Source organism: Rhinatrema bivittatum, chromosome 1 (genome assembly GCF_901001135.1).
Source record: "Rhinatrema bivittatum chromosome 1, aRhiBiv1.1, whole genome shotgun sequence".
NCBI lineage: Eukaryota > Metazoa > Chordata > Amphibia > Gymnophiona > Rhinatrematidae > Rhinatrema > Rhinatrema bivittatum.
The window spans coordinates 51026671-51052065 of NC_042615.1; the positions used below are offsets into that span (position 1 = coordinate 51026671).

Here is a 25395-nt window from a genome sequence, read left to right on the forward strand (position 1 = left end):
TCCATTACTGCTATTAAGTTCACTTAGAGAATAGCCACTGCCATTAGCAATGGTAACATGGAATAGACTTAGTTTTTGGGTACTTGCCAGGTTCTTATGGCCTGGATTGGCCACTGTTGGAAACAGGATGCTGGACTTGATGGACCCTTGGTCTGACCCAGTATGGCATTTTCTTATGTTCTTATGTTCTAAAAGTGATGAAAAGTCTAACAAGAGGAGTTGATTTGTACACTGCAGTGCCAGCTGCATTATACAAATCTACTACTCCTTTTCATCACTTATAAGGGCTATAATTCTTTACTGATGTCAGTTTTACCATGAATGTGTCTCTAACAACCCCCATCCCCCAACCGCAACCCTCAGGCTGACCCTATTCAGCGGCGCGCTCTCTCTCTCCCCAGATACAGGTGTAAAGGCTGTAGAAGCATGCACAGCAACAGCATTTTAAACGCTACGCGCGCACTTTATAAAATGAGGTGTATTTTTGCTCTTGCTGCAATAAGCCCGTTCCTTTTAAAATTTACCAGTTGCAGGAGCGCACTCCCAAAAGCCGCAGGATTTTAATTGGGCTCTTTTTTTTTTTTTTTTTTAAATATCAAATTCCAGTATTCGTTCCATTAAGATTTTACAACTAATTGGCTTGAGGCAGCAGTAAACTGGCCACACACGTGACTGTTTAAATAAGAAGATGATCTGTTTATCTTTGCATGTAGGCAGGGGAGGAAACGGTGCATGCCCTGAAGATAAATCCCTGGCATTAGTTAAAAAAAAACCAAATCATGCCTGCCACTTGCATGTGAAGCTACAGTACCCATGGTGATATCCCTTCCTTGGAAGAATGTAACTGAAGCCTGGCGCGACTCCCTACCTGGAAGTACTTTTGCCCATTTCACCACTTGTATCATCTGCTTGCCGGCGAGGCGGTTCAGGCTGGAGAGCAGGTGCTCCGCCGTGTCCGGCTTCGAGTTGTCGTACCCCGCGTACACGACGTCGGGCTCGATGTTCTCCAGGACTGCGAGGGCCGACGGAGTCAGCATCGGTGAAATGCCAGACAGGACGGGAACCGGAGCGGCCTTCCCGGGTGCCGACAGCTCCTTCCCCGCAGAAATGTGCGTAGCCCCTTCCTCCGGGCTGTGGGGTGGCGGCGGCGGCAGCTGCTGCGGCTGCTCTTCGTGGGCGCCTTTGAACTTCCCCAGCTTCTTGGACTTGCGTGCTGCAAACGAGGGGCACAAGAGAAGTTTAAGAGCTGCTGGGGGGGGGGGGGGGGGGAACGCAATGCTGTTTTTCCCTCTGTGGGTCTGAGACAAAAATAATAGCAACAATAGCAATAATAATGCGTTACTCTGAAAGAGTGGGAGGGATAAATAAGTTTTCTGATTTGTTTTCATTAGGAGAAGTCAATTACAGTAAGAACTTAAGGGAAATTAAAGGTAAGCAGAACACAGAGATATATATCAGTAGAGCGCCTGTTTATTTAAACCTGGGACATGCACACAAGGAACACGATGGCAGATGAGGAACCTGCAGCCGCTCCAGTCTGCCCAACGTCATCCTGCTACAATGCCCAGGACCCCCCAGCTGCTCCCTAAGCTTTCCCCAGCTACAGCACTTTACATGCAACAGGCTGTAAAAACCAGTGCAAGACGGTACTTGTTTTCTGCTTCTAAGCGGCCTCTGTGTATCTTATCCTCTCTTTCCTTGTATTTCTTCGTTTTCACGTGAAAAATTCTCATCATTCATGCCTTCGTTCTCCTAAGATGCACTGTTGCACACCGCCCAAATGATTTCTTCACTTTGGGAAGTGGCATAAAAATGTTTTGCAAATAAATAAATATTTAATTTTGGTCATCGTCCGCGACACACCTTTATAATCTCTGCGACGTTGTTCGTGGAATAAACTGATCTGAACGAATTGCAGAGATAATTAGGTGTTGTTACCAGAATAACTCTCCATAAATTACAGGCCGGATCTCTATTTTATTTATACAATACGCCATGCCTCTTTATCTTTTAACGAGAAAATACACGAACAGGTTCCCACATCCATCCCAGTGCATCTGTGAACCTAGGGCTCGGCCGCACGATTCTGAAGGCCTGATGCAGCGGTGGTGAAGAGGGAAGGAGGGAGTGACTTTTGCCCAACCAGAGATTTGTCTTCTCATTCCGATATTCGAAAACTAACGTCGTCTTGAACATTTAAGCATTCAACTAGGCACTCGCGCCAAGATGGGTTGGGGGTAGAAACACTGACTCCTGCCCTGCACCACGGAGATGAGCGTTCGTACTGCATACTGCATCCAGGGAAAGTTAGACTTGTGCGTTTTTCCCGGGATATCCGGCGGCACTTGGGCGCACGGGTACGCTGCTGAAGACACTCGGATGAAGACAGGACTGCCAGTCTTCCGATCAGGCGTTATGTGCGTGGCTTTACTTGGGCAGCGCTGAAAGCACGCGCTCACCATTGTAAGGTTAAGCCCCGCCTTTGGAATGTCCCCCCGCTGATGCCCCCTTTTTGCCCCCAGATAAATTATGGGGCAGATTTTCAAAGGCTACGCACATAACATAGGCTCGTAATCCGAGAAAATCTGCCCCTGTGCACGCCGAGCCTATTTTACATAGGCTCGGCGGCACGTGCAAGCCCCGGGACGCGTGTATGTCCCGGGGCTTGCAAAAAGGGGCAGTCTGGTGGCATGGCGGCGGTTTGGGGGCGGGGTCGAGTGCTCCGCCACAGCGGCCTTTGCGGGGGAATGGCACGCTGGCAGGCGCAACTTTTGCAGCAAAGGTAGGGGGGGGGGATTTAGTTAGGGATGAGGGTGGGTTAGATAGGGGAAGGGAGGGGAAGGTGGGGGGGGCCCCCCCCCCAAAAAAAGTTCCCTCCAAGGCTGCTCTGATTTCGGAGCAGCCTTGTAAGGAACTGGGAAAGCCATTGGGGCTCCCCTTGGGCTCGGCGCTCCCAAGGTGCACGTGTGCACCCCCTTGCGCGCGCCGAGCCTGAATTTTATCACATGTGCGTGGCAGCGTGTGCATGTTATAAAATCGGGTGAAGATTTTAAGATATGGCCCTATGTGCGTACGAAAAGTTATGTGGACAAAATGTAGGCCTTTGGCGGCGGGAGATGGTGGTGGTGGAAATATCGGAAAGTCCAGTGTCCTCCTACCCACCTGCCCCCGAGAAAGGGAAAATGTTTACAAACATTGCCCTGCATTACATAAAAACTCCTCCCTTTTGCTACAATTTCGTGCCCTAATTATACAGTAACCCGCTTAAAATGTCCTCAGCATACAGCAGTAAAGTCAAATATTGAATAAACATGAATAGACCTGAACCTTTCCAATTTTTCCTAGGCTTCATGTTGTGTGCTTCTCAATGGAGGATCTAAATGCAGGAGAGGGAGAGCGTGTGATACAGGATACTTCCAGACAGTGTACGCTTGAGAATGAGATATGAAAGTGTGTGTGTATGGGCGGGAGTTTAAGGACGACACGTGTCGATGAGGTGTTGAAATGTCCATGGAACAGGTAGGGTCTAGCAAAGCCGCTTTTCAACAAAGTGCCTTGATGTACTGCGGTCATCGTAATATGATTTCTTGTAAAAAGAGGCACTACGTGGCTCCAAACAAGACTGTCCCGAAACATATATATCAACGCCGTTCCAGTGGACAGTATAAAAGGAAATAGCGCGGCACATCCAGATGGATGAATGACACTTTGAGGTTGGAAGAAGAGCTGGAACCCGATAAGGGAAAAGAATAGGCTGGCTCCGTGCCTCCTGTTTGCTCCAAATATCTTTATGTGGGCTCTTGTGAATAGCACACCAAACGGCAGCCAAGAATCCCTTTCTATGATGGTAGATATTTGAGAAAACTTGATGTGCAGTCGCATTTTGCCTCCTGGAGGCCAAAGCCACTTGGGTGAATTTAACCCCCTCCCCCACCCCCGCAACTATTTGCTACAGCAACAGCAAAATGCAGGCATTGATGAGTTACAAGTTAGGTCCTGCTTTCACGAGTTTTGCCAAAGGCACAGAATCAAGTCTATGTTTGAAAATCTAAGACTGATATAATGTCACATAGAAAAAAAGTTTATAAAACGCAGCCACGTTTTCCTCTCAGTATGTCACCCCCTTGGGAAAACATTCTTGATCGTTTACTAGCATGCAGTTGTAAACCTCATTTTGTTTTATAAAGCGATTCAATATAAAAAGCTCGGAGTTTTCAGGATTCTCAAATGCCATGCCCTTATTATTGAGGCTAACGTTAAAAATAAACAGAGTCCCTAAATTTTCAGGCAAACTTAGGAGGCCTAGGATGGGAACTTTAAAACGAGCACGGGTGCGCCCCTATACATGCCCATGTGGGCGCGAGTGCGCACACGCTAGGATTTGATATCGTCGGCGCAAGCGTGTGTGTATTATATAAAATATGCTTAGTGCGCATATGCGGGCTCCTAATTTTAAGCAGCTACATGAGGAAACGACATTTGTGTATTTTCCCTAGGACTTGTCATCTTTTACACACGCAAGTGAGCGCATCTTATAATCTGCACGCATTAAGTAAATTCCCAGTTTTACCAATTAGTCCACCAGTTTGCCCAGTCTATCTCCAGATCTTCAAGATCCCTCTAGTTCTTGAGCTTACACTCCCCCCCTCCCCTCCCCCGCAGTTTGCCCAGACCCCTCACCCAGTCAATTTTTGACAATAAAGAGTTTTATTCCAAGTTCACACCTGGTCAAGAGCAGAAGTAAATATGTGCAGGTAACAGCCCAATGCACGCTGCGTTCACAAAAATTGTGATTTATGAGCATAAATGTTGGCCCTGCCCCTTTATTACAAGATCAAAGATAACTGCGCGTGGACGTGCAAGGTTTATAAAAGAAACCTAGCGCCCATGCATCACTTTTAAAATTCACCTTTATGTTTGTTTTCAGCTGAAAATTCAGCTAAATTCAGGATCCTGAACCTTAGGTCCCTAAACTTAGGCGAATTCACTTAACTTTGGAGCCTAAGTTTAGCCAAGTGCCTAACGCTGAAAATCAATGCTAAGCACGTAATATTTTATTCCCACCCTAAGTCGTCCCCCCCTGCAGCTGCCCACCTTTCTGGGAATCTAAATTTAAGAACCTAGTGAAACCGGTAGCCTGAATTTAGGAAACTTATTCCGAGCAAACTGTCCCAAAGGCCAATTTAGGGACCCTAAATTACAAAAGCTGGGCCCCCTTAACCCTTAGAACATCTGCTTCATTATGGACAGCGACTCTCATCCTCGCTGGAGAGAACAATCTGAACCTCGCTTTCATATTTCTTAGCTGCTCTTGCTTTGCAGAAACGTATTCCTTTTCTGTGCTCATACCCATGCAATCAAAATTTTCTCTCTTTCCCCATAATACTTAAGTGCCCATTCCCGACCATAATCTCTTGGGGTAAGAATCTGGAAGAGGGGGCAATTTTACGTGCAGGGTTCTGGCAGATCTCTCACAGATCAAACTGGCAACAAGTTCTCTACTGGCCCTCCCCTCTCCCCTCCCCCCCCCCACCCCCGCGGAGATGGTTTTAAAATTCTATGGGATCCGTTTTCCAAAGGGGAAAAAAAAAATGTTGGGGAAAGAAGGGGGCCCTTCTTCAGTGCAGGTTTGGGAAAATGTTCGTCTGTTGCACTGCGCTGCTGTAACCTGCGGAACTTTTCTCCCCATTTATTTATTTTTTTTCCCCAGCAGAAATAATAGCAGGATTTCCCTTTCAGTTCCACTGAACAGGTTGCAGCCATCGATACCAGCAAACTGCATTTTTCTGTAACTGTAAGCCAAGCAAGAAAACGCTTTGGCTGTTTACCATTGCTGTACTGAAATTAATTGTACAGGGGTGAGGCTGATTCGGAGTTCAGTGCCGTTGTGAAAGGAGGCTGCTGAAGTGGAATCAGGAAGGACCTGCTGGTCGCAGCAGCTTCCCTCAAGGCCTCATGATTTTGTCTGAAAGGCGGAAATATTTCCTCTCTCATCACCTGACCTACCCTCTCTGATCCACTGCCTTCAGCTTCACTCTCGGTCTGTAGTGTAGCAGAATGAAACGTCAGGATGAGCTTGCATCATCAGCATCATCATCCTTGCCCCTCCCTCCCCCCATTCGGAAGCCACGGGTGGTCAGACCACCTTTCCCTGTGCAAGCTGCTGGGCTCTACCAGTTCTGAGGGAACCGACCTACCATTTACAGATTTACAATTATGACCGAGGAAAAAGGTACAGGCAGTGAATTAACAGCTTACAGCCAATAATATTTAAAAGGAAAATTAGAATCAAGGCTAAAATTGCCCGGTAACTGCCCAAAATAATTTTGAGTTAATCAAACCCGGCATAAAAATGTATATTTTTTCCTTGTTTCATGACTTTATGCATATTTAATAGAGAATCAAACATCATTGTCATTTAGGGCTGGATTTACTAATGCCGCAAGGCATAGTGATTCCCGCGGTGATGGGGGGAGAAACGGGGGGGGGGGGGGGGTGGTCCTGCGCTAGCCGGCAGCGATCACACCTCCACGGTGCGATCGCTGCCAGCGTTGCGCCGAATAACTGCACCATAAAAGTTATAGTTATTTGGCGCGAAACTGGCAGCGATAAAGGTGCATACCTTTTGCTGCCGGCGCAGTCTTCGCGACGTCAGCCCCGGTGCTGCCCCGACTCCTCCTCTTCCGGGGCCGACTCCACCCCCATCCTGGTATCGCACGCGAAAAGGGACTTTTCACGTGCGAAACGTCCCTTATCGCGTGCGATCTGCTTAGTAAATGACCCCCTTTGTTTTCTAGTGGTTGCCTAAATAATGCCTCATGTCAGTACAATATTGCTGAAATACAGGATATTAGCTTTTATCTTTATGCGTGTGTGACATTAACTTATTCATAGGGGTGAATTTTCAATAGAGTTCCACAGGTGAAAATGACAAAGACATGCGTATGTGAAGTGTTTGGGCACAAGATGTATTTTCCATATGGGCCACAGATGTAAGCATGAAAAAAAATGTGGTTGTATTAGGGGTGTGTTGGGGCATGGTTTGCACATACACGCACAAGTTGCTATTTTATAATGAAAGCACATGTGAAAATCCTCAACAATGCATCACCTGCATGGTCTTTTTCAACTAGGTGTTTGGCGGGCTGGCTTCTCTGGGTAGCTGGTTACGGCAGCAGGCTAGGGGAGGCGGAGGGAGTGAGGGGTTAACTGGCAAACCCTTGCCAGAATGATGTATGTTATGAAAAGATTTTTAAAAAATGTTTCAGTGCTCTTAAGACAGGCGCAACGTTTCCTTGCACTGCAAACATTTTTGGCGCTGCTCATGTTCGGCAATATAATTTTATATGCAATGTGGTTAATGTTCTGACTTCTGGGATGATCCAGAGAACATGCAGGCTTATCAATATTATTTATTATCCAAAGTACTGCATCAGTGTTACATCTGTTTTCCCTGACAGCACGGATAATATTTAAACATTTACTTAGTGCTCCATCCTGAGGAGCAACATTGATAGAACAGACCTTAAAATCAGGCCTGGTGTGGATAAACGTAACTTTGTCATCAATCACTTGCAAAGTGAAATTACGCTTCAATATTTTTCTAAGATAACCAAAAGATTGTGCAGGTCGACCAAAAATTGTAATCTATTAATCACAATAACCCTCACTTGGGGCTGGTTCATTAAGGGTTTTTTTTTCCAGGTCTGTATCTATGGGAAAAGAACTTGATGAATTGGGTCCAATGTACATTTTGTAGGCACATTTATTTGAACAAAATCTAGTTTTATTATTTTATGCCAAAGGTAATATGTCAACTGACGTAAACAAAAAGAGAGATACGCAAGGGCTGGTCTTGTGGCAAGTGCTGCACAATACCATATAAAGGACCTGGATTCAAAACCTAGGCCAGGACTGCTCCCTGGATTGGTCAGAGTTGGGGGATGCTGGAGGGGCATCGTCCTTGGGTACTGAGAGGAGCACAGGGAAGAATATCAGCCACTGCTCAGTGACATCATCAAGGGGCAAAAATTCAGATCCGTGTCAAGCAGGTTCTGGGGGGGAGCCATGGTTTGTAGCCTCTGGTCATGGTCCACTGATGCCATGGCTGGACTGAGCTTGGGGGGAGGGGGGGGGGTATATCACAGGGTAAAAATCCCCAGGTATTTGTAAAAAAAAAAAAAAAAAAAAAAAAAAAGCTTATGGTGCTATACGGCACATGAGAGGCCAGTTCCAACTGAGGTGAAAGCTCAAAAAGAAACTCTTGCCCCTCCCACAATGCAGGTACACCTATCTGGCTAACTTAACTGGGATATTCAGTGGCTCGGCAGCACTGCTGAATATACCTGGTTGTGTTAGAGTTAGCCAGATAGGCTAACTCCACTCCTCCCTGGAACGCCTACCCACCCCTCCCCCCTGGCCCCAGGAAGCCCCTGACTTATCTAGCCAGATAACCCAGTAGCCGGCGAGAATTTAGCCAGATATGCCATTTAATATCGTGGCTTAAGCCATTAGGATTGAAGATCGGGAAAGGGGCAGGGAGAGACAGGGTTTGGATTTTCCAAAGTATACAAAAAAAAAAAATCCATTTGCTCAAGATGCACCCTACCATTGGCAGGTGTAACCATGTGCAAGTGAGTTTGCGCACATGCCGATTGCCTAATTTTCAAAACAAAAGGGACCGGGGGACAGGGAAATAAACTCACAGCACCTGAATGTAATCCGCTTTGAAGTGCCGAAAAGTGGAATACAAATCAAATAAATAAAGAAGGAAAGAGGAAACTATTAAAAGTTTTGATTTCCTATAATATTGAAACCTGCTTGTCTGCCTGACAGGCTTCTCGACCATTTAATGTAAGTTATTCCATGTTAACTCGGAACTTGTTTGAGCCTTGTCGATCCGTCCTCTGTAGAGTACTGCGCGCTTTAAAAAAAAAAAAAAAAAAGGGGTAGTTTTGAACGTCGTGCATATGTTTCAAAGCAGTGGGGTAGCTACGGGTGGGCCATGGCCCACCCACTTTTCATTCAGGCCCACCCAAATTATTTTGCCGGTGCGGGGGGCCAATAGGAAATAGCCAGCAACAATTCGACACCCAGGGGAAGTAAAAAAAACAAACAAAAAAACCCATAGGGGAACCTTATCAGGCTGTGGATCAATTGGTTCAGTGCAGCCGCAATCAACTAGATTAGCAGCAGGATCAGCGGCAGGGGAGAAGGTTCTCAAGGCACGCCGGCTCGCTGCCTGAGAGCAGTCAGTGGGAGGAGCATTCCTAGCAGCGGAGCACGTGCGTAGAACACCCCCCCAGGCCTAGGACTCGGGAGTGACGCAGCACTCAGGGTACAGGGTCTTGCTGAAGAGGAGCCGAGGTATGGAACAACACTAGGCCCTGAGAGCAGCCTCTCCCCATTCTGTAATTCTGTGCCGGGACTCGATGCACTAATAATGCTGCAGCTCCTCCTCTCCTCCCCCCCTCCGCGGTTCTATTCTTTTCAGTTTTAATCGTGCGGGGCTCTGTAGATAACCGAGCACCGATTAAACATCACTGAACCACATGGGAAGGGTGAAGAGTGGTGCCAGCTGCTAGGGGGTCCTGAAACAGGGTTACAAAAGGAAGATGTGAGAAGGGATACCAGGCGTAAGCTCCAGGAGGTAGGGAGATAATTAGGGACGGGGAAAAATGGAGACTCGGGGGTTGGAGGGAGGGAGAGAGGGATGGACCTAGGCATTTAGAGATTTGTGGGGGAGGAGGAATGGAATACTCAGAGGATATTGGGATCTCAGGAATTTGGGGAGGGGGAAAAGTGGAGCTTCCAGGCGTTATTGGGGATGGGGGAAGGGAAGTGGGTACTCAAGTAATGACTGGCTAGGGGAAAGTTATTACCTGGGCACTGGGTAGGTGTGGTGGGAGAAGGATCCGGATTAATTGTGGATTGGAGGGAGAGTGGGATAAGGCTGAATGAATGATGGGAAGAGTGGCGAGGGATGCTTGATTTGGAGATAGAGCAGGGAGTTGGAGACTGAATAGGGTTTGCTGAAACTGTTGGTTTGGCAATTGCATGGGGGTAATGTGCAGAGGGGTGTTAAGATGGGCTGGGAGGTTATGAGTCGTAGGGCTGGGAAGGTATGAGTTGAGGGTTTGGGATGTATTTGAGACAGGTGTAAGAGAATGGCTGAAGGGTAAGAAGGGGGATGAGATGTGTTGGAATGATGGTGAGAGGCAGTAGAAAGAAAATGGGTCTGAGAAGAGGATGAGAGACAGAAATGGAGCTGGGGAGAAGGTAAAAGGAGTAATGGGAATCCGGGTAGGGGATAAGAGACAGAAGAAAATGGCTGTAGGCAGAGGAGAGGATTAACTAATAGGCAAAGAGATGGGAGTCAGTGAGGGGACGAGAGGCAAAAATGTATAGGAGGACTGGGGAAGGGGAGACTACCGAGGGTGGGACTGGGAATAGGTGAAAGACAGGGGAGATAAGCTGGTGCAAGAGTGAGAGATGGGGGTGAGGGGGAATGAAAAGGCTGAGTAGGTGGTGAGAGTGGCAAGAAGGGCTAGGAAGAAGTGATGGAGAGCAATGGAAAGCTGGATAGGTGAGAGGTGAAAAGGAGACTGAGAAATCTAGTTCTGAATGGACAGAAAGGCAGAGAAAGAAGACATGAAAGGGAAAGATCAATGTGTGAAAGATGTAGGGGAGGAAATGAAGGAGAGAAAAAAATGGCAGACAGACTCTGGAAAAAGAGTTTGGAGAATGACCAGAGGAAAGTGAGACCGACACTAGAAACAGAAAATGTCCAGACGAGGAAGGTAGAAAAAGAATTTTATTTTCAATTTAGCAATAGGAAAATGTCAAATTTGGGAATGTGCATCTCTATATCTTTATATTTTCTACAGTACAGAAAGAACTGCATTTGTTTCTGTTCCTCCAGTGTTGCAGTGCCTACAAGCTGGTGGTTTCCAGTTTAAATTTGGTCTACATATTTCTATTTCTAATTTATTGTACCTTATTCTGCATGTGACCAAGGTGAGGGATTCGGCTAGCATGCAGTTCCTGTGTAGGGCTCTGTAGCAGTCTAACATATTCTGTTTTCCCAATTGAAGACATAATGTGTTCTGGACCTTTTGCAATATTTGCAGTGCTGTCTTTTCATAGGTAGTTTTAATTTAATTTCAGAGTTCATATTCCCCTTTATAAGTGACAAAGTCAAACAAGATGGCCCTTGCGTGTGAGTTCTTGGAGTTAGGATTGTTATGATACAGTAGATTTGATCTATAGGTCCTCTGAGTGTCTATTTTTGCAGGGATTTGTGTTGAGTGCCTGGCAGTGGAGGCAGTTTGTGTTCCTGTCTGAAGCAACTCCAGAGTTTGAATATTAATTTAAAGTTTTATATTTAAAAGCACAGGGGTAGATTTTAAAAGGTGCATGCACACATCCATGTGTGCGCGCTCGATTTTATAACATGGCATGCACCGGGCATTTAAATTCTGCCCGAATATGTGCAATTATATGTACTTACAGGAGGATCATTATTGGAAAGGGGAATCATGATTGGTTACACTTATCACAATTTTGGTAGGTGCCAGGTTGGTCTAAACCCCAAGGGCCGGATTTTAATACCTGTGCGCAACCCGGCGCGCACAAATCTACGCCCGATTTTATAACATGCTGGCATGAGCTATGACTCAAGAACAGTATCTGGGCTCTGCTCTTCCTCAGGGTTGTGTGTGTTTCAGCTCAGGCTGGGGATTCCACTTAGATTTCCAGCCTGCTGAAAGCGAGTTCTAAGTACTAGTTAATCTCTCTATTGCCCTCATTCTGCAACACTAGAAATCGTGGCCACGTCATCAGAGATTCACAGTAGAGAGGTTAACAGGTTCCTGCTGCTTACTGTATTACAAGTCAGAGCTTGAATTCCCATGAACGTACCTGGCAAACAGGAATTTCGGTTTATAAAAAAATTTGGCATGTCATAATATCTCTTTTGTTCCAACCTAGTGTTGTATATGTTACTAGGTTATTCATTTCGTAAAAACCCTCCACTTTCTCCGCATTACTTTTTTCTTTAAATCACCTGAAAAAGCAAAAGAGAAAGTGGAGCTGGATCATCAGTCTTTCCTTGTAGCTAGTAATTGTGTAGGCTCATAAATTCACTATATTGATGTTCAGTGTATCTTATAGGTCACTCATCTGTTCTGTAAAATAGTTTACTAGATGCACCTACGTTTGCATAAAAGTTAAAGCTAAAACCATACGGTTCTAGGCATCACTACAGTTCAATTGTGGTTTCTAACACTGAGCCAATGTATCCTGGTTTCTGTGTTAGTTCATTGAATGTATCCTGGTTTCTGTGTTAGTTCATTGAATCTCAACAATAAGCTGTAAGTGAGATCTTTTTTTTTTTTATTGGACAAACTCAGTACATCCGTGACTAGCTCCTGAAGAGCTCTGTTCCCTTCATCATGTCAGCGAAGGGACAGCATGGTTACAATGGATTTAAATAGTAACTACACTGTCTCCTTACTGACCCAATGAAGGGAGCATTGCACAGATGTACTGTTATAGCCCAATAAAAAGGTCTCATCTATGATTCTGATGTTCAGCAGATAGTGAACGGAGCCACTGAAAACTGAAACATGACAAACTTGTTTTATTTGTTTTCTGTTTGCTTCCAGTGGAGCAAACCTGACATTCCAGATCATTTGTTTCTTGTACTGCACTCAATAGGACAAACTAAGAAAAACACCCACTTTGCAGAAGAAACAGAATATGAAGGCTATTAGGCCTACGTAGTCTGCCCGTTTACTTCCTGGTGCATGCCCTAGATTCCAACTGATTTCTAGTTCATTTATTTTTCACAACTTCGGATCCTAGGCATTCCTGAATTCTATTTCAGTTTTTGCCTCTGCCATTACCGCCACTGGAAGGCTGGTCCATGTATGCATCACTATTTCCGTGAATAAATATTTTCTAATACTACTCTTGAGCCTACCTCCTTAGAGCCTCATGCCATGACCTCTTGATCTAGATCATCCCTTTAGCTGCAAAAGTTTTGTTGTTGTGCATTCTTTATAACTTTGGAATATTTGAATGTTTCCATCGTGTCCTCCATTTCTTCTCTCCTCTAGGGAATACATAATTAGGTCCTTATGTCTCATCTTAAAAGTCTTCTGGTATAGGCCCTGCACCATCTCTACTCTGTCTATATCCTTTCAGAGGGAGAGCATCCAGAATTGGGGACACAGTCCATGTCAGATCTTACCAATGACCTGAACAGAGGCAGTACTCCTTTTTACTGTCAGTTATAGCTCTCTCCATACCTAGCACATTTTCTGTCTCTTGGCCCCCTACTATCCCAGCTAGGCCATGATTAGGAACAAGTGATCCTACAAAACGCAGAAGAAAGCCCCAAGAGGAAACAGAAAATCCTGAGATCCCAAATTGAACTGTTCCAGCTACATTCCCAATTCAATGGGGGAAAATGATAAACCAACTGTACTGGAATATTTTATCAGGGAAATGGTAGCAATCAACAATTTTCTTCATTATTCTCCAGAAAAACACAACTGACCATGTTCAGTGATGACTGGCACACAAAACCAAATGTGTCCACGTAGCCATTAAATGCCTTCTTAAACTGGGTACAATTTGGGGTGAATTTTCAAGAGTTTTTCATGTAATTTTTCATGTAATCATTTTAACTAATCACATTTTCTCTTTGAATGCTTTAGGACATTTATGACTATGCATTGTAAATATTTTTTCTCTGTTCAGTTAAATTTTAAATTTTAACTGTGTTTGCCCTGTTTACTATGTATATTCTTAGTTCTATGTATCGCCGTTCAGGCAATTCTTTGTTCTTTGTAAACCGGTTTGATTTGTATTTAATGCAGGAAGATCGGTATATAAAAATCAAAAATAAATAAATAAATGTAAAATTTAGCATATATGCAAATAAGTAGCTCGTACACATGTACATGCTATTTTATAAACATCATGCATGTATATTTTCACTTTCGTATTCACATTTACCTATGAAAAAATGGGCAATCTAGGAATGTTTTGGGGCGGGGCCAAGAGGTATGCATGCAAGTTTCTATTTTGTAAGAGACTTACATGAGTACATTTGACAACTTATTCGCTAATTATCTTGCGCAATTGATATCAGAGTCATCTATTGTCTGCTATTGGTTGGATAAGAGGTCTGGGTGAACCGGAGGGAGTTCAGGGTAAAGAACCAGGAGGTCCTCTGACATGGCGAACAACTGGTATACACCTCAGGGTTCTGAAAGAACTAAAAAATGACATTTTAGACCTATTTATAAATAATTTCTAACCTATCATTAAAATCATCATTGTACCTGAATACTGGCAGGTGGTCAATGTAACCCCGATATTTAAAAAGGGCTCCTGGAGTGCCTGACTTCAGTGCTGGGAAAAACAGTGGAAACTATTATAAAGAATAAAATTACAGAACATATAGAAAGACATAGGGACACAGCCAACATGGATTTACCCAAGGGAAGTCTTGCCTAACAAATCTGCTACATTTTTTTTGAAGGGGTGAATAAACATGAGGATAAAGGTGACACGGGTGGATGTAGTGTATTTGGATTTTCAGAAGGTTTTTGACAAAGTTCCTCATGAGAAGCTTCTAAGAAAACTAAAAAGTCATGGGATAGGAGGCGATGTCCTTTCATGGATTGCAGCCTGTTTAAAAGACAGGAAACAGAGTAGGATTAAATGGTCAATTTTCTCAGTGGAAAAGGGTAAATAGTGGAGTGCCTCAGGGATCTGTACTTGGACCAGTGCTTTTCAATATATTTATAAATGATCTGGAAAGGGATACAACAAATGAAGTGATCTAATTTGCAGATGATACAAAATTATTCAGAGTAGTTATATCACAAGTGGATTGTGAAAAATTGCAGGACCTTGCAAGTCTGGAAGATTGGGCGTTCAAATGGCAAATGAAATTTAATGTGGACAAGTGCAAGGTGATGCACATAGGGAAAAATAACCCTTGCTGTAGTTACACGATGTTAGGTTCCATATTAGGAGCTACCACCCAGGAAAAAGATCTAAGCATCATAGTGGATAATACATTACATTGAAATCATCGGCTCAGTGTGCTGCGGCAGTTAAAAAAGCAAACCATGTTAGGAATTATTAGGAAGGTAATGATGAATAAAACGGAAAATGTGTTAATGCCTCTATATTGCTCCATGGTGAGATTACACCTTGAGAACTGCGTGCAATTCTGGTCACCGCATCTCAAAAAAGGTATAGTTGCCTAGAGAAGGTACAAAGACGTTCAACCAAAATGATAAAGGGGATGGAACAGCTCCACCATGAGAAAAGGCTAAAGAGGTTAGGCCTGTTCAGCTTGGAGAAGACTCAGCTGAGGCGGGGATATGGTAAAGATCTATAAAATTATGAGAGGACTAGAACGGGCAAATGTGAATGGGTTATTTACTCTTTCAGATAATAGATAACTAGGGGGCACTCCATGAAGTTAGTAAGTAGCAGATTACAAACAAATTGGAAAAAATTCTTTTTCATTCAACACACAATTAAGCTTTGGAATTTGTTGCCAGAGGATGTGGTTAGGGCAGTTAGTGTAGCTGGGTTTAAAACAGGTTTGGATAAGTTCCTGAAGGAGAAATCCATAAACCGCTAATAATCAAGTGGACTTGGGGAATAACCACAGCACTTACTGGAATCATTAGCACAGGATCTAATTCATGTTTGAGTATTTGCCAGGTACTTGTAACTTGGATTGGCCACAGCTGGAAATGGGATGCTGGGCTTGATGGACCCTCGGTCTGAACCAGTATGGCGACTTCTTATGTTCTCAAGCCTTGTTAAGGGTGGAAACTGCTGCTCCATGCAGGTTACCCCCACGCCTTCGGTTAAAGGTAGTAACTGCAACTCTGTATACAGGTTATCTCCCTCCTCCCCCCCCCCATGCGTTCCCTTTTTTTTTGAGGAACCAGTTCTTTTGTGGAAGCCAAGACACACTTCTGGGTATCATGTCCATCAAGGAAACAGAGGTTTAATACAATGGCCTGCACCTCTCTCTTGAGAATATGCTCCTTTCAGCTGTCCCTGGCTTTCATGAATCTGGCCCGTGTAACTAGACTGTTAGTGACGAGCTGCAATATTGGCTGGATGCTCTATGGGAATTCTCTGTTTTCTTTAACTAAAACACGTTCACCTGCATGCAGTTATAATCAAGGGAAAGCAGCTACTGAAAAAGAAAATCCATTTTTTCCCCTGCACAATGAATGTGAGTTTTATGAGGAAGAAGGCTTACAACCTTCCCAGCAACACATTTAATGACATTTTTACATTACGAAACAGCACGTGAAAAAAATACTTGAAAAATGTGAAGTTTATTAAACAGAATCACAAGCCTGGCTTTCCTCATAAATTAACAGCAGAATTCGACTTGCTCAAGTCTTATTTCATTTGGTAATAAAGTGCGAAATGGACAAGGCATAGACAAAAGAAAAAAAGAAGCAGCTTTTTATTTTGGCATAGGCGAGCAGGCAGGAGCAAGCCTCCTTGGTAGATCTTCACTTTGTAGAGTTAGCTGGCTAAGTCTATCTGGCTAACTCTGCAACCCAGCCGGTGGCTGAATATTACTCCCTTTGTGTCCCAAGAGTTCCTAGGTTCTATGAAGTTTCTGTCACTTTAAAAATCATGCTAGCATGCTGGTGTTCCTCTTCCGTCGACCATCCGACTAGAGGGGTGCACGCCATGCATTGCTTAGATATGTGGCCCTAGTTTTAGGGGAGTCACTCCCTGCTAATTTAAAAAAGGAAATTGATTATGCTAAGTTTAGATAGGGCGTGAAGACTGTTATATGTTGAAGCATTTGACTGTTAATTTTAACAATAGGTGGTCCTATGATTCTGGTCAGGGCAAGTTTTAGGTTGATTATGCTTGGATTGTTTGATATTTTTTTGTGTTATGCAAATGTATTTTTTTTAATTTTTTACTGTAAGCGCATTGATCTCTTACTCTGGATTTGGAGGTAATCAAAAATAAACTAAATTTTTAAGGTATTCGTCAACCTTTTTGGAAGAGAATGTTCTTTCTGGATAGGATAGTGAAGAATCAGGAGAGGGAGGGAGAAGCAGCAAAGGAGAAGAGAATGGGAAAAATAAAAGAGGGAAGGGTCTGGGGAGAAGAGAGGAGAGAGCGAAGAGATGGGGAGAGACTGAAAGAGAGAGCAAGCATATAGTGCTGAGAGGTGGAGGAACAGTAATCCTGGAGTGTTGAGGGCAGGGCTGTATTTATATAATCAAGCCCCCATAAGCAGTGGGGGAAGGAGTCCACTCCCACCCCCACCCCAAAGTCATCTCTGCGGCCCTCCCTGGTGCCACCCAGCTCCGGCAGTAGCAGCAATACAACTCTAAAAATAAAATCCAGAGCAGGGCCTCTTGCCACCGGTTACACTCTCAAGGCCCTGCGTCATCCTGTCCCCGCCTCCCAATTGGAGCTTCCTGTTGCTATGGAAACCCATGCGAGGGGGCAGGGCTACTTCAATTTGATAAAATACACTTTTTTGGCCAGTAAATACGTCCAATAAAGGATGCGCTTCTCCACCAAATCTTAAAACTATCAGCCTCGGCAACCGCTCCTAATAAAAAAAACCAAAAAACCCTTGTGAACCTGCATGATGGGACTATAGTCTTGAATGTTGGTATATAAAAAAATCTTAAATAAATAAATAATAAAGGCCGCGAGGTCAACATTTGCACCCAAAACCACCTCATTTCTGCACTGGACGTCACACGAAACAGACCTCCGTTTAGCACACCTCAGAAATGAATGCATAGATATGTACCAGTTCCTTCCATCTGACACACAGAACATGCACCTGAATCAAAAAGTCAAAACAAAAAACTTCTAACTGTATTAAGGAAAACTCTGTGCACAAGTTTAAACTGCGTTTCCTTCGTGTAAATGTCAGAGGTTAATTTATGAAGTGAGGTGGCATATTCCTGTAAGCCAAGGTCAGAAAAACCCCCAATATCAAGTCCTCTAACCATTTTAGCCGCCAAGTCATTTAGATATGGAGCTTTTAATGTTATCTCGCAAAATCTTATACTACCAAGCAATTTTATTTTGTTTTTGCTACTTTATATGAAGTGATGTCTGTTTTTATGTCTTTACTGTTGACAATGTTACCTGCTTAGAACAAGTTTTCTTGTATAATGTGGGCTATAACTATTGTAAATAAATAGATATAACAACATGGAAGAAAAGAACATTTTTTGTACTACAGATCCTTTAGTACTGTACAGTGTGCTTCACACTGTGAAAATATTTTAATATGACGTGAGGCAGTACCTCTAGTGTTCCCCTATTTACCTGTGCAGGATCAGGCTAGACGCCTGATCCATCTTAAATGACTTAAGGATTGTATGCTCTATGGGCAGGATCCTGCGGGGTAGGTGAGGCTCAGAAGGCATAACCAGAGACTGGAGAATAAGAGCTGGGATCCAGGTGGGGATAATCAGACCAGGCCCGGGTCTCCAGGAGGAAGACAGCTCCTGTAAAATAAAACTGCCCAAACACTGAGCTGTGCCAAAGCTGAACTGTGAGTACTGCGGGAAGCAGTATGAACTGTGAGTAATTGAGTACACTGTTCTGAAAGGAAGACTGCTTACTGTTGTGTGATTGTGAAGCTGTAATAAAGATAAGTGTTTAAGAAAGGCTGGACTCAGACTCAGACTGCATTTGTGTCTCCAGGCCTGGGAGATCACCACTCGGTCTCACAATGACCAATTTCTGCTATCTCTACAATTCAGTAACATAAGCAATGGACCATGTAGATGTAGGGAACATAACAAGGATGGTACTTTTTCATAAATATAAATAACATAATTACTTAGATATCTCAGTATATCAATTTTTCTTTATCTTGACAATATTCCTTTGTCTTTTGGTTTTGCTCATATGTTGCCTTTATTTTTTGACCCTGTATATTTTGAAGGTAACTTTCAAACAACTCTGTGGGGCACCATATATGCACATATATGGCTGTGAGGAGATCTACTTTATAACCTACACATCAGGTACATGCAGAATATAAAATATGCATATGTCTATCTTTAACATACATGATTGTTTCCTTACGTGTGAATATCTGTAATTTATTGAAAGCACATACTTTTCCTACCCATTTAAAAACCTTACTTGTGCATATTTTGTGCATGAAAGAAACTGACTTGCTCATGTAAAACCCTGTTTATGCACAGCGAGTCAGTATATTTTAAAATATGCCTGCATAACTTAAATCACCAGTTTGCCAAAACCCCCACCCAGTCCTTCTCCATGTCAGAGACCCTCCTAAGTGCTTCACTCTGAACTCCCCCAGTTCACCAAGACCTCTCACCCAATCAATAGTAAACAATATGAGTCAGACATCAATTGCGCAGGTGTAAAATTACGCGAATAAATTGACAAATGTACGCATGTAAGTGTTATAAAATAGCAACTTGCCTGGGTACCTCTTGGTTCCGGTTCTGAAACAACCCAAGACTGCCCCCGACAAAAAACCCCGGGACTTACGCGAGTCCCGGGGCTCTGCGCGCGCCGGCAGGCCTATGTAAAATAGGCGGATTTACGCGAGCAGGGCTTTTAAAATCCGCCCCACAGCCTCTTAATGTCGGCTCTGAGCCAAGCAACAGAAGGAATTTTATAAGAGGTGTGCGTCCACGCCATGACCAGCTTCACCACCAGTTTGCCCACTCTACAACTAGGTCATCCAAACCCCCCCCCTGGTTCTTTAGTCTGCACGCCTCTCACTTAACCCAGATCCCTCAAATACCTCAGAGATGCTTGGAAATAGCTTTATTAGGCTTACACCTCCTTCATAGCAGAAGTAAACTTACACTCTGGTATATCTGGGCGAGGCGCCAGGGTGCATTGGTACTTGCCCACACATCTCTTGACCCCACCCTAGAATGCCAACGCCCCACCTACATTCCACCTTTTTTCCTGATGTGAGATCTTCGCACATTGGAACTTGTGGGTGCAGCTGGGTGGATAAGCATATGCCCGGCTTTTAAAATTCACCATAAATGTTTTGAAATTTCACCCTTTAATTTTTTATGATTTCACTTGGAAAAAAAAAGAGCATGCATCTTCTTTTAAGCACACCCTGTGTTTTTTAAAATCTCACTTCTTTAAATGGCTCTTTAATGCTTCCTGGATCCATGGGGGGTAAATTTCCAGTGCATTTTCACATGGAAAACACTGATTTATGTGCAGAAATTGGGTTTTATAAAGCTGCCTGCCCAATGTGTGGGTAAATTTAACCACATGTCATGTTCACAAGTTAGTTTACCTGGACTGTGCAGACATACTCCTTGGGGGGGGGGGGGGGGAGTTTTCACTTACACACACACTTTTCAACCTTAAAAAGTATGCATGTAAGTTTACAGAGAAAATGTACACACTTCACATGGTAGCTGCAACTCATTTCAGTGGGATAATTTCCAGTGCGAATGCACACGTCTACCTTCCCTTTGAAATTTGGTGTAACTTTTGCGTGCACTTGCTGCATATGCTGCCTGCAACATTACAAACTGTACTGCTGCATGTGATTCAGACATAGATCGATACAGTCATGGCCCAATTTAGATCCATAATGGTGGGATCAAGATTAGTATATGTGTGGACCCCTTACACGGAAAGATAAAGACCCAGAGTATCGGAAGGTTGGTCAGCCAGAACTGCAGAGCCACATGCATGCAATGTGAGTAAAATTAGAAACATGTCGGCAGAAAAAGACCAGACGTCTTATTTAGGACTGGGTCAGCTTGTCCCTTTTTCACGTGGCGCTTTATGGTCACTCTCCCTTGGTTAAATATGCCAGTGGTGAAGCGCATAAACTAATCTGTAGAGTAGCTCAGGAGGAGCAGCAGGGAGGAGCATGAGAATCAGCCTGAAGATAAATCAATCATGCACTCTGGAAGGGGGCAGAGTTCTGAGAAGGGAATAGGCCAGAAATTCACACAACTGGCAAACAGGTGTTACACATCCCCCACGAATCAATATGGTAAGTTGAAGGTTGCTGTTTATTATGTTACAATCATCTACTGAAAGTTTTGTTTAAAGTTTATGCAACTTTGAAAGCCAGTTGACAAAATGTTTAATTTGCATTCCGTGCATTTTATTTTTTACTATACAGTTGCTTAAACTGCCCCACAGGACCTCTCACTTTTTTGGAGTATCCCAAAGGATACTGAAGGGGGAAATTGCTGTGCATTTTGTTGTGCAAAGACGGTTACTGTAAACAAACCTTTTAAATCATTTAAACAGCAGGCTGAGATTTTGGAAACAGCATCTGTTTTAAAAAAGAGTCCTTCCTTTTGGTGTAATTTCTTTTTTTTTTTTTAACATGTTGCTTCTGATTGATTCTAGTGGTACTGTCACAGCTGGAGCTGGGCTTCTCTTGCTAGGGCGTGAAAGCATCTCCCTATCTGGAACTGTAGTGATACCACTTTTGAAATGCAGCTCCGTGCACCATGTGATGTCACCTTTAGGCATTTCATGCTTGCAGCAATGCTAGATGTCATCTACCCACTATCACAGTGATGGCCAACCTTTTGAGCTCAGTGTGTCAAAATTCATAAAAAAAACGAGCATAACTCGGGTGGTGTGTCACTTCTAGAAAAATCTATAATTTTGTGATATTTGTAGCTCTAATCAATAAGTTATAATTTTAATATGTACTGTATTTATTAATAAAGCAAAAACAAATAATTCTTTACCTTACCTGCTTAGTGACTTTTTTGTTGCTGAATTTCATTGGCTAAATCTTCAATTGAAGGTTGGTATTTCGTACACTTCCAAGTCCAAGCAAGCGTTACAGACTTCATCTGTCAGTCAGTTTCTTTTATTGGCTCCCATTCATTTTCACTCCACTCCCTCCCCATCCCCCAGGCATGCACACATTCATTCTCACACACAGACCCCCAGGCAGGCACCCATGCATTCACACACATACACCCCCAGGCAGAGTCCCATTCATACACATGCACACACTAAAGGCAGACCCCCTCTCTTTTGCCAGCAATCACGGAACCTCTCTCATTCCTCTGCTGCCACTGTCACTGCTGCTGCGTGGCTATTGGGGAGGCGCCGATTGCTGCTACTGACACTGAAGCCCATTCTGCTGCCTCCTCTGTGCAGGCCCCGTGGGCTTCCACTTTCTCCATGCTGATCTCGTACATTGTGAGATCCGCATAGCGAAAGTGCTGTTCTTGCACATTCCCAAAGATTACATGTGCCAATCACTAAAGTAATTTTTTTTTTTTTTTTTTGCCTTTGCTGTCTGATCTTAGTTTTCTAATTGGTTGGTCACAGGCTTTTTTTTTTTCCACCTTCCCTTTCTTATTTTTTTGCCAATTCCTTTTATATTGTGTTTTTTTCTGTTTCTTTTCTCTCCATCTTCCCTCAAACACACAGTCAGGTTCTCATTCTCACATGCATTTCTCTTTCTCACACACACACACAGGCTCTCACTGGCACATGCTCTCTCTCATACAATCATTCATACACGCACACATGCACACTCTACAGACCCTCAGCCTCTCTCTCACCTCTGAGCCTCCTCTTCGCGGGTCGCCACAGGATGGGCTCTGCAGCGGCCCTGATCTTCTTGGGCCGCGGCAGCCCTGCTACCGAGGCCTCTTCCTCTTCTCGGGCCACTGCGACTTGGAATTCGCGGCGGCCCACGCAAATGCCTGCTCCTCTTCTGCACGCACTGATGCTTCTCGCCTTCCTGCCCACGTGGCTCCGGCAACGTTTACTTCCGGGGACGCACAGACAGGAAGGAGGAGGAGCATCAGCGCGTTTAAACAACAAATTTTAACTCTGAATTATAATTAGAAAAAACAATTCACCTTATCGTAAAACAGTCTGAATAAACTAGTTTCTAATTAGATAACATAAGACCATGCCATACTGGGTCAGACCAAGGGTCCATCAAGCCCAGCATCCTGTTTCCAACAGTGGCCAATCCAGGCCATAAGAACCTGGCAAGTACCCAAAAACTAAGTCTATTCCATGTAACCATTACTAATGGCAGTGGCTATTTTCTAAGTGAACTTAATAGCAGGTAATGGACTTCTCCTCCAAGAACTTATCCAATCCTTTTTTAAACACAGCTATACTAACTGCACTAACCACATCCTCTGGCAACAAATTCCAGAGTTTAATTGTGCGTTGAGTAAAAAAGAACTTTCTCCGATTAGTTTTAAATGTGCCCCATGCTAACTTCATGGAGTGCCCCCTAGTCTTTCTACTATCCGAAAGAGTAAATAACCGATTCACATCTACCCGTTCTAGACCTCTCATGATTTTAAACCCCTCTATCATATCCCCCCTCAGCCGTCTCTTCTCCAAGCTGAAAAGTCCTAACCTCCTCTTTAGTCTTTCCTCATAGAGGAGCAGTTCCATCCCCTTTATCATTTTGGTCGCCCTTCTCTGTACCTTCTCCATCGCAACTATATCTTTTTTTTGAGATGCAGCAACCAGAATTGTACACAGTATTCAAGGTGTGGTCTCACCATGGAGCGATACAGAGGCATTATGAAATTTTCCGTTTTATTCACCATTCCCAGATGATGACTGATGTGTCAGAACAATTCTTAAACCAACCAGAATGTAAAAAGGGCACAGCAAAACATGTGTAGTGCCAATAGTACCTATTGCTAAATGAAAGTAAAATATTTTAGACTGGCTGATTGGATTCCCCACTACCTTCATTTAGGGTTGTTGCTGACCACTTGGCATAACAGAAATAATGTTGCATCGCAGAATATGGCGACTGGATAATGCTTTCCTACTTTGAAAACAGACATCTGGGTTTTATCTTACCATTTATATTTTGGCAGGGGACCATTATAATGTCAGAAGGTTATTTTTCATTAATAGTATATGTTAGGAACAACAAATGGCAAACAGTGGAAACTATACACATTACAATCAAGTTCCACATTTGCCTGGGTAGGTCTGCCAGTTCAGCCAAACAGGCGGACCCAGGCCGGGTTTTGCCCCATTGCATGCATGTATTTGTAGTTCTGATTATTCTGAAGGGGAAATCAATCAGAAAATCAGAATTACAAATCAGTGTATGTGATGAGGAAAGACCAGGACTGGATCAGCCTGTTCGGATGACCTGGAATGAGGTGGAAATCCTATTGTCAGGTAAAGTATAAATTTTGCACACGCACTGTTTGTTAGAAACAATGTCGTCTTATTAAAAAAAAAGAACTACAAATGCTATTACAGACTCTTGTACCTCTGCTTTTAACTACATGTAAATATACCGAGCTTAAAGGAAAACTTTCACCTTTGAAGAAAGAGCGTGTTTATAACAGGCTGGTGAGGTGACTTATTTGTCTCCAGAGTACATTTTATTCCAGTTCTAATTTTTTTTCAACTCCTATGCAGATCATTCTGGGGCTCGTAGCTTTATTTATTTATTTATGTTTGTTTGTTTACTTATTTGAAAGTTTTATTTTCCCGCTACTTCCAAGATACGTATCTGTCCAGAGCGGATTACATCCACATGCAGTCAAGCAGTCGTAAAACTTGTGTCAACATCAAAAACCGACCCGCAAATCCTAGAAAGACTGATTATGAATGCTGGAAAAAAAACCAAACCAAACCAAAGCCGGAGCAAAATGTCCCCCGGTGTTCATTAGCCGACCACCATAATTTATAATGATCTGGATTAAAAAGAAAAAAAAATCACTGTGCGTATGCTTTAGCCTGAGCAGACCAACTAAATGTAATATTTTTTCTAATGCTGAAATAGTGACTGTTTTGGCAATAGAGAAAAAAGGTTGAAAATGAGACTATGTAATTATCTATACTGTAGAATTCATCGGCATGGGAGCTTTCCCCCCCCCCCCCCCTTCCTGTTCTTGTGCAGTGATGTCACAGACTTCATGTACTCACTGCATTATTAGTGCTGCCAGGTCAATCACAGTGATACACTGAACATCCATGCCTGGGGAAAGCAGAGCAGCGAGGCTGTCAGAATGAGCAGCTGTAAAGCCTCAATCTCCCTGTCTGATCCTCCTCTCCATCGCTCACCTACAGCAAGCTGCTTAACCTACTTTTGTTCAAACCTAGATTATAAGTATTTTTTTTTTTTGTTGGGAGGGGTAGGGGCCAAAATATCTTGTTGCCAGGTGATTGCTCCCATGAAGAGCTGCCTACAGTGACATCGCTATGTAACAAGTTAATAATGCTGCCCCTATTATCCTATGACTTATGTGAAGAAAGCAGGCAGTGAAGGAAATCTTATTTAAAAAAAAAAAATTACAAAAATTACAAAATTGCAAGTGAAATTTGAAAAGCACCAAGGGTGCC

At 43.5% G+C, this 25395-nt stretch overlaps 1 protein-coding gene across 5 annotated transcripts in view; it reads right to left on the reverse strand.

Annotated features, from left to right (window-relative positions):
* NR3C2 (nuclear receptor subfamily 3 group C member 2) overlaps window positions 1-25395 on the reverse strand; it is a 531591-nt gene that overhangs the window by 80436 nt on the left and 425760 nt on the right. For all 5 annotated transcript variants that reach the window (XR_003857159.1, XM_029604625.1, XM_029604838.1 and 2 more), the window contains exon 5: window positions 869-1213. Coding sequence is in view for 4 of the 5 variants with exons in the window: in XM_029604625.1 (XP_029460485.1) it covers window positions 869-1213 (345 nt within the window). In the remaining variant the exon portion in view is untranslated. The remainder of the gene's footprint in view (window positions 1-868; window positions 1214-25395) is intronic.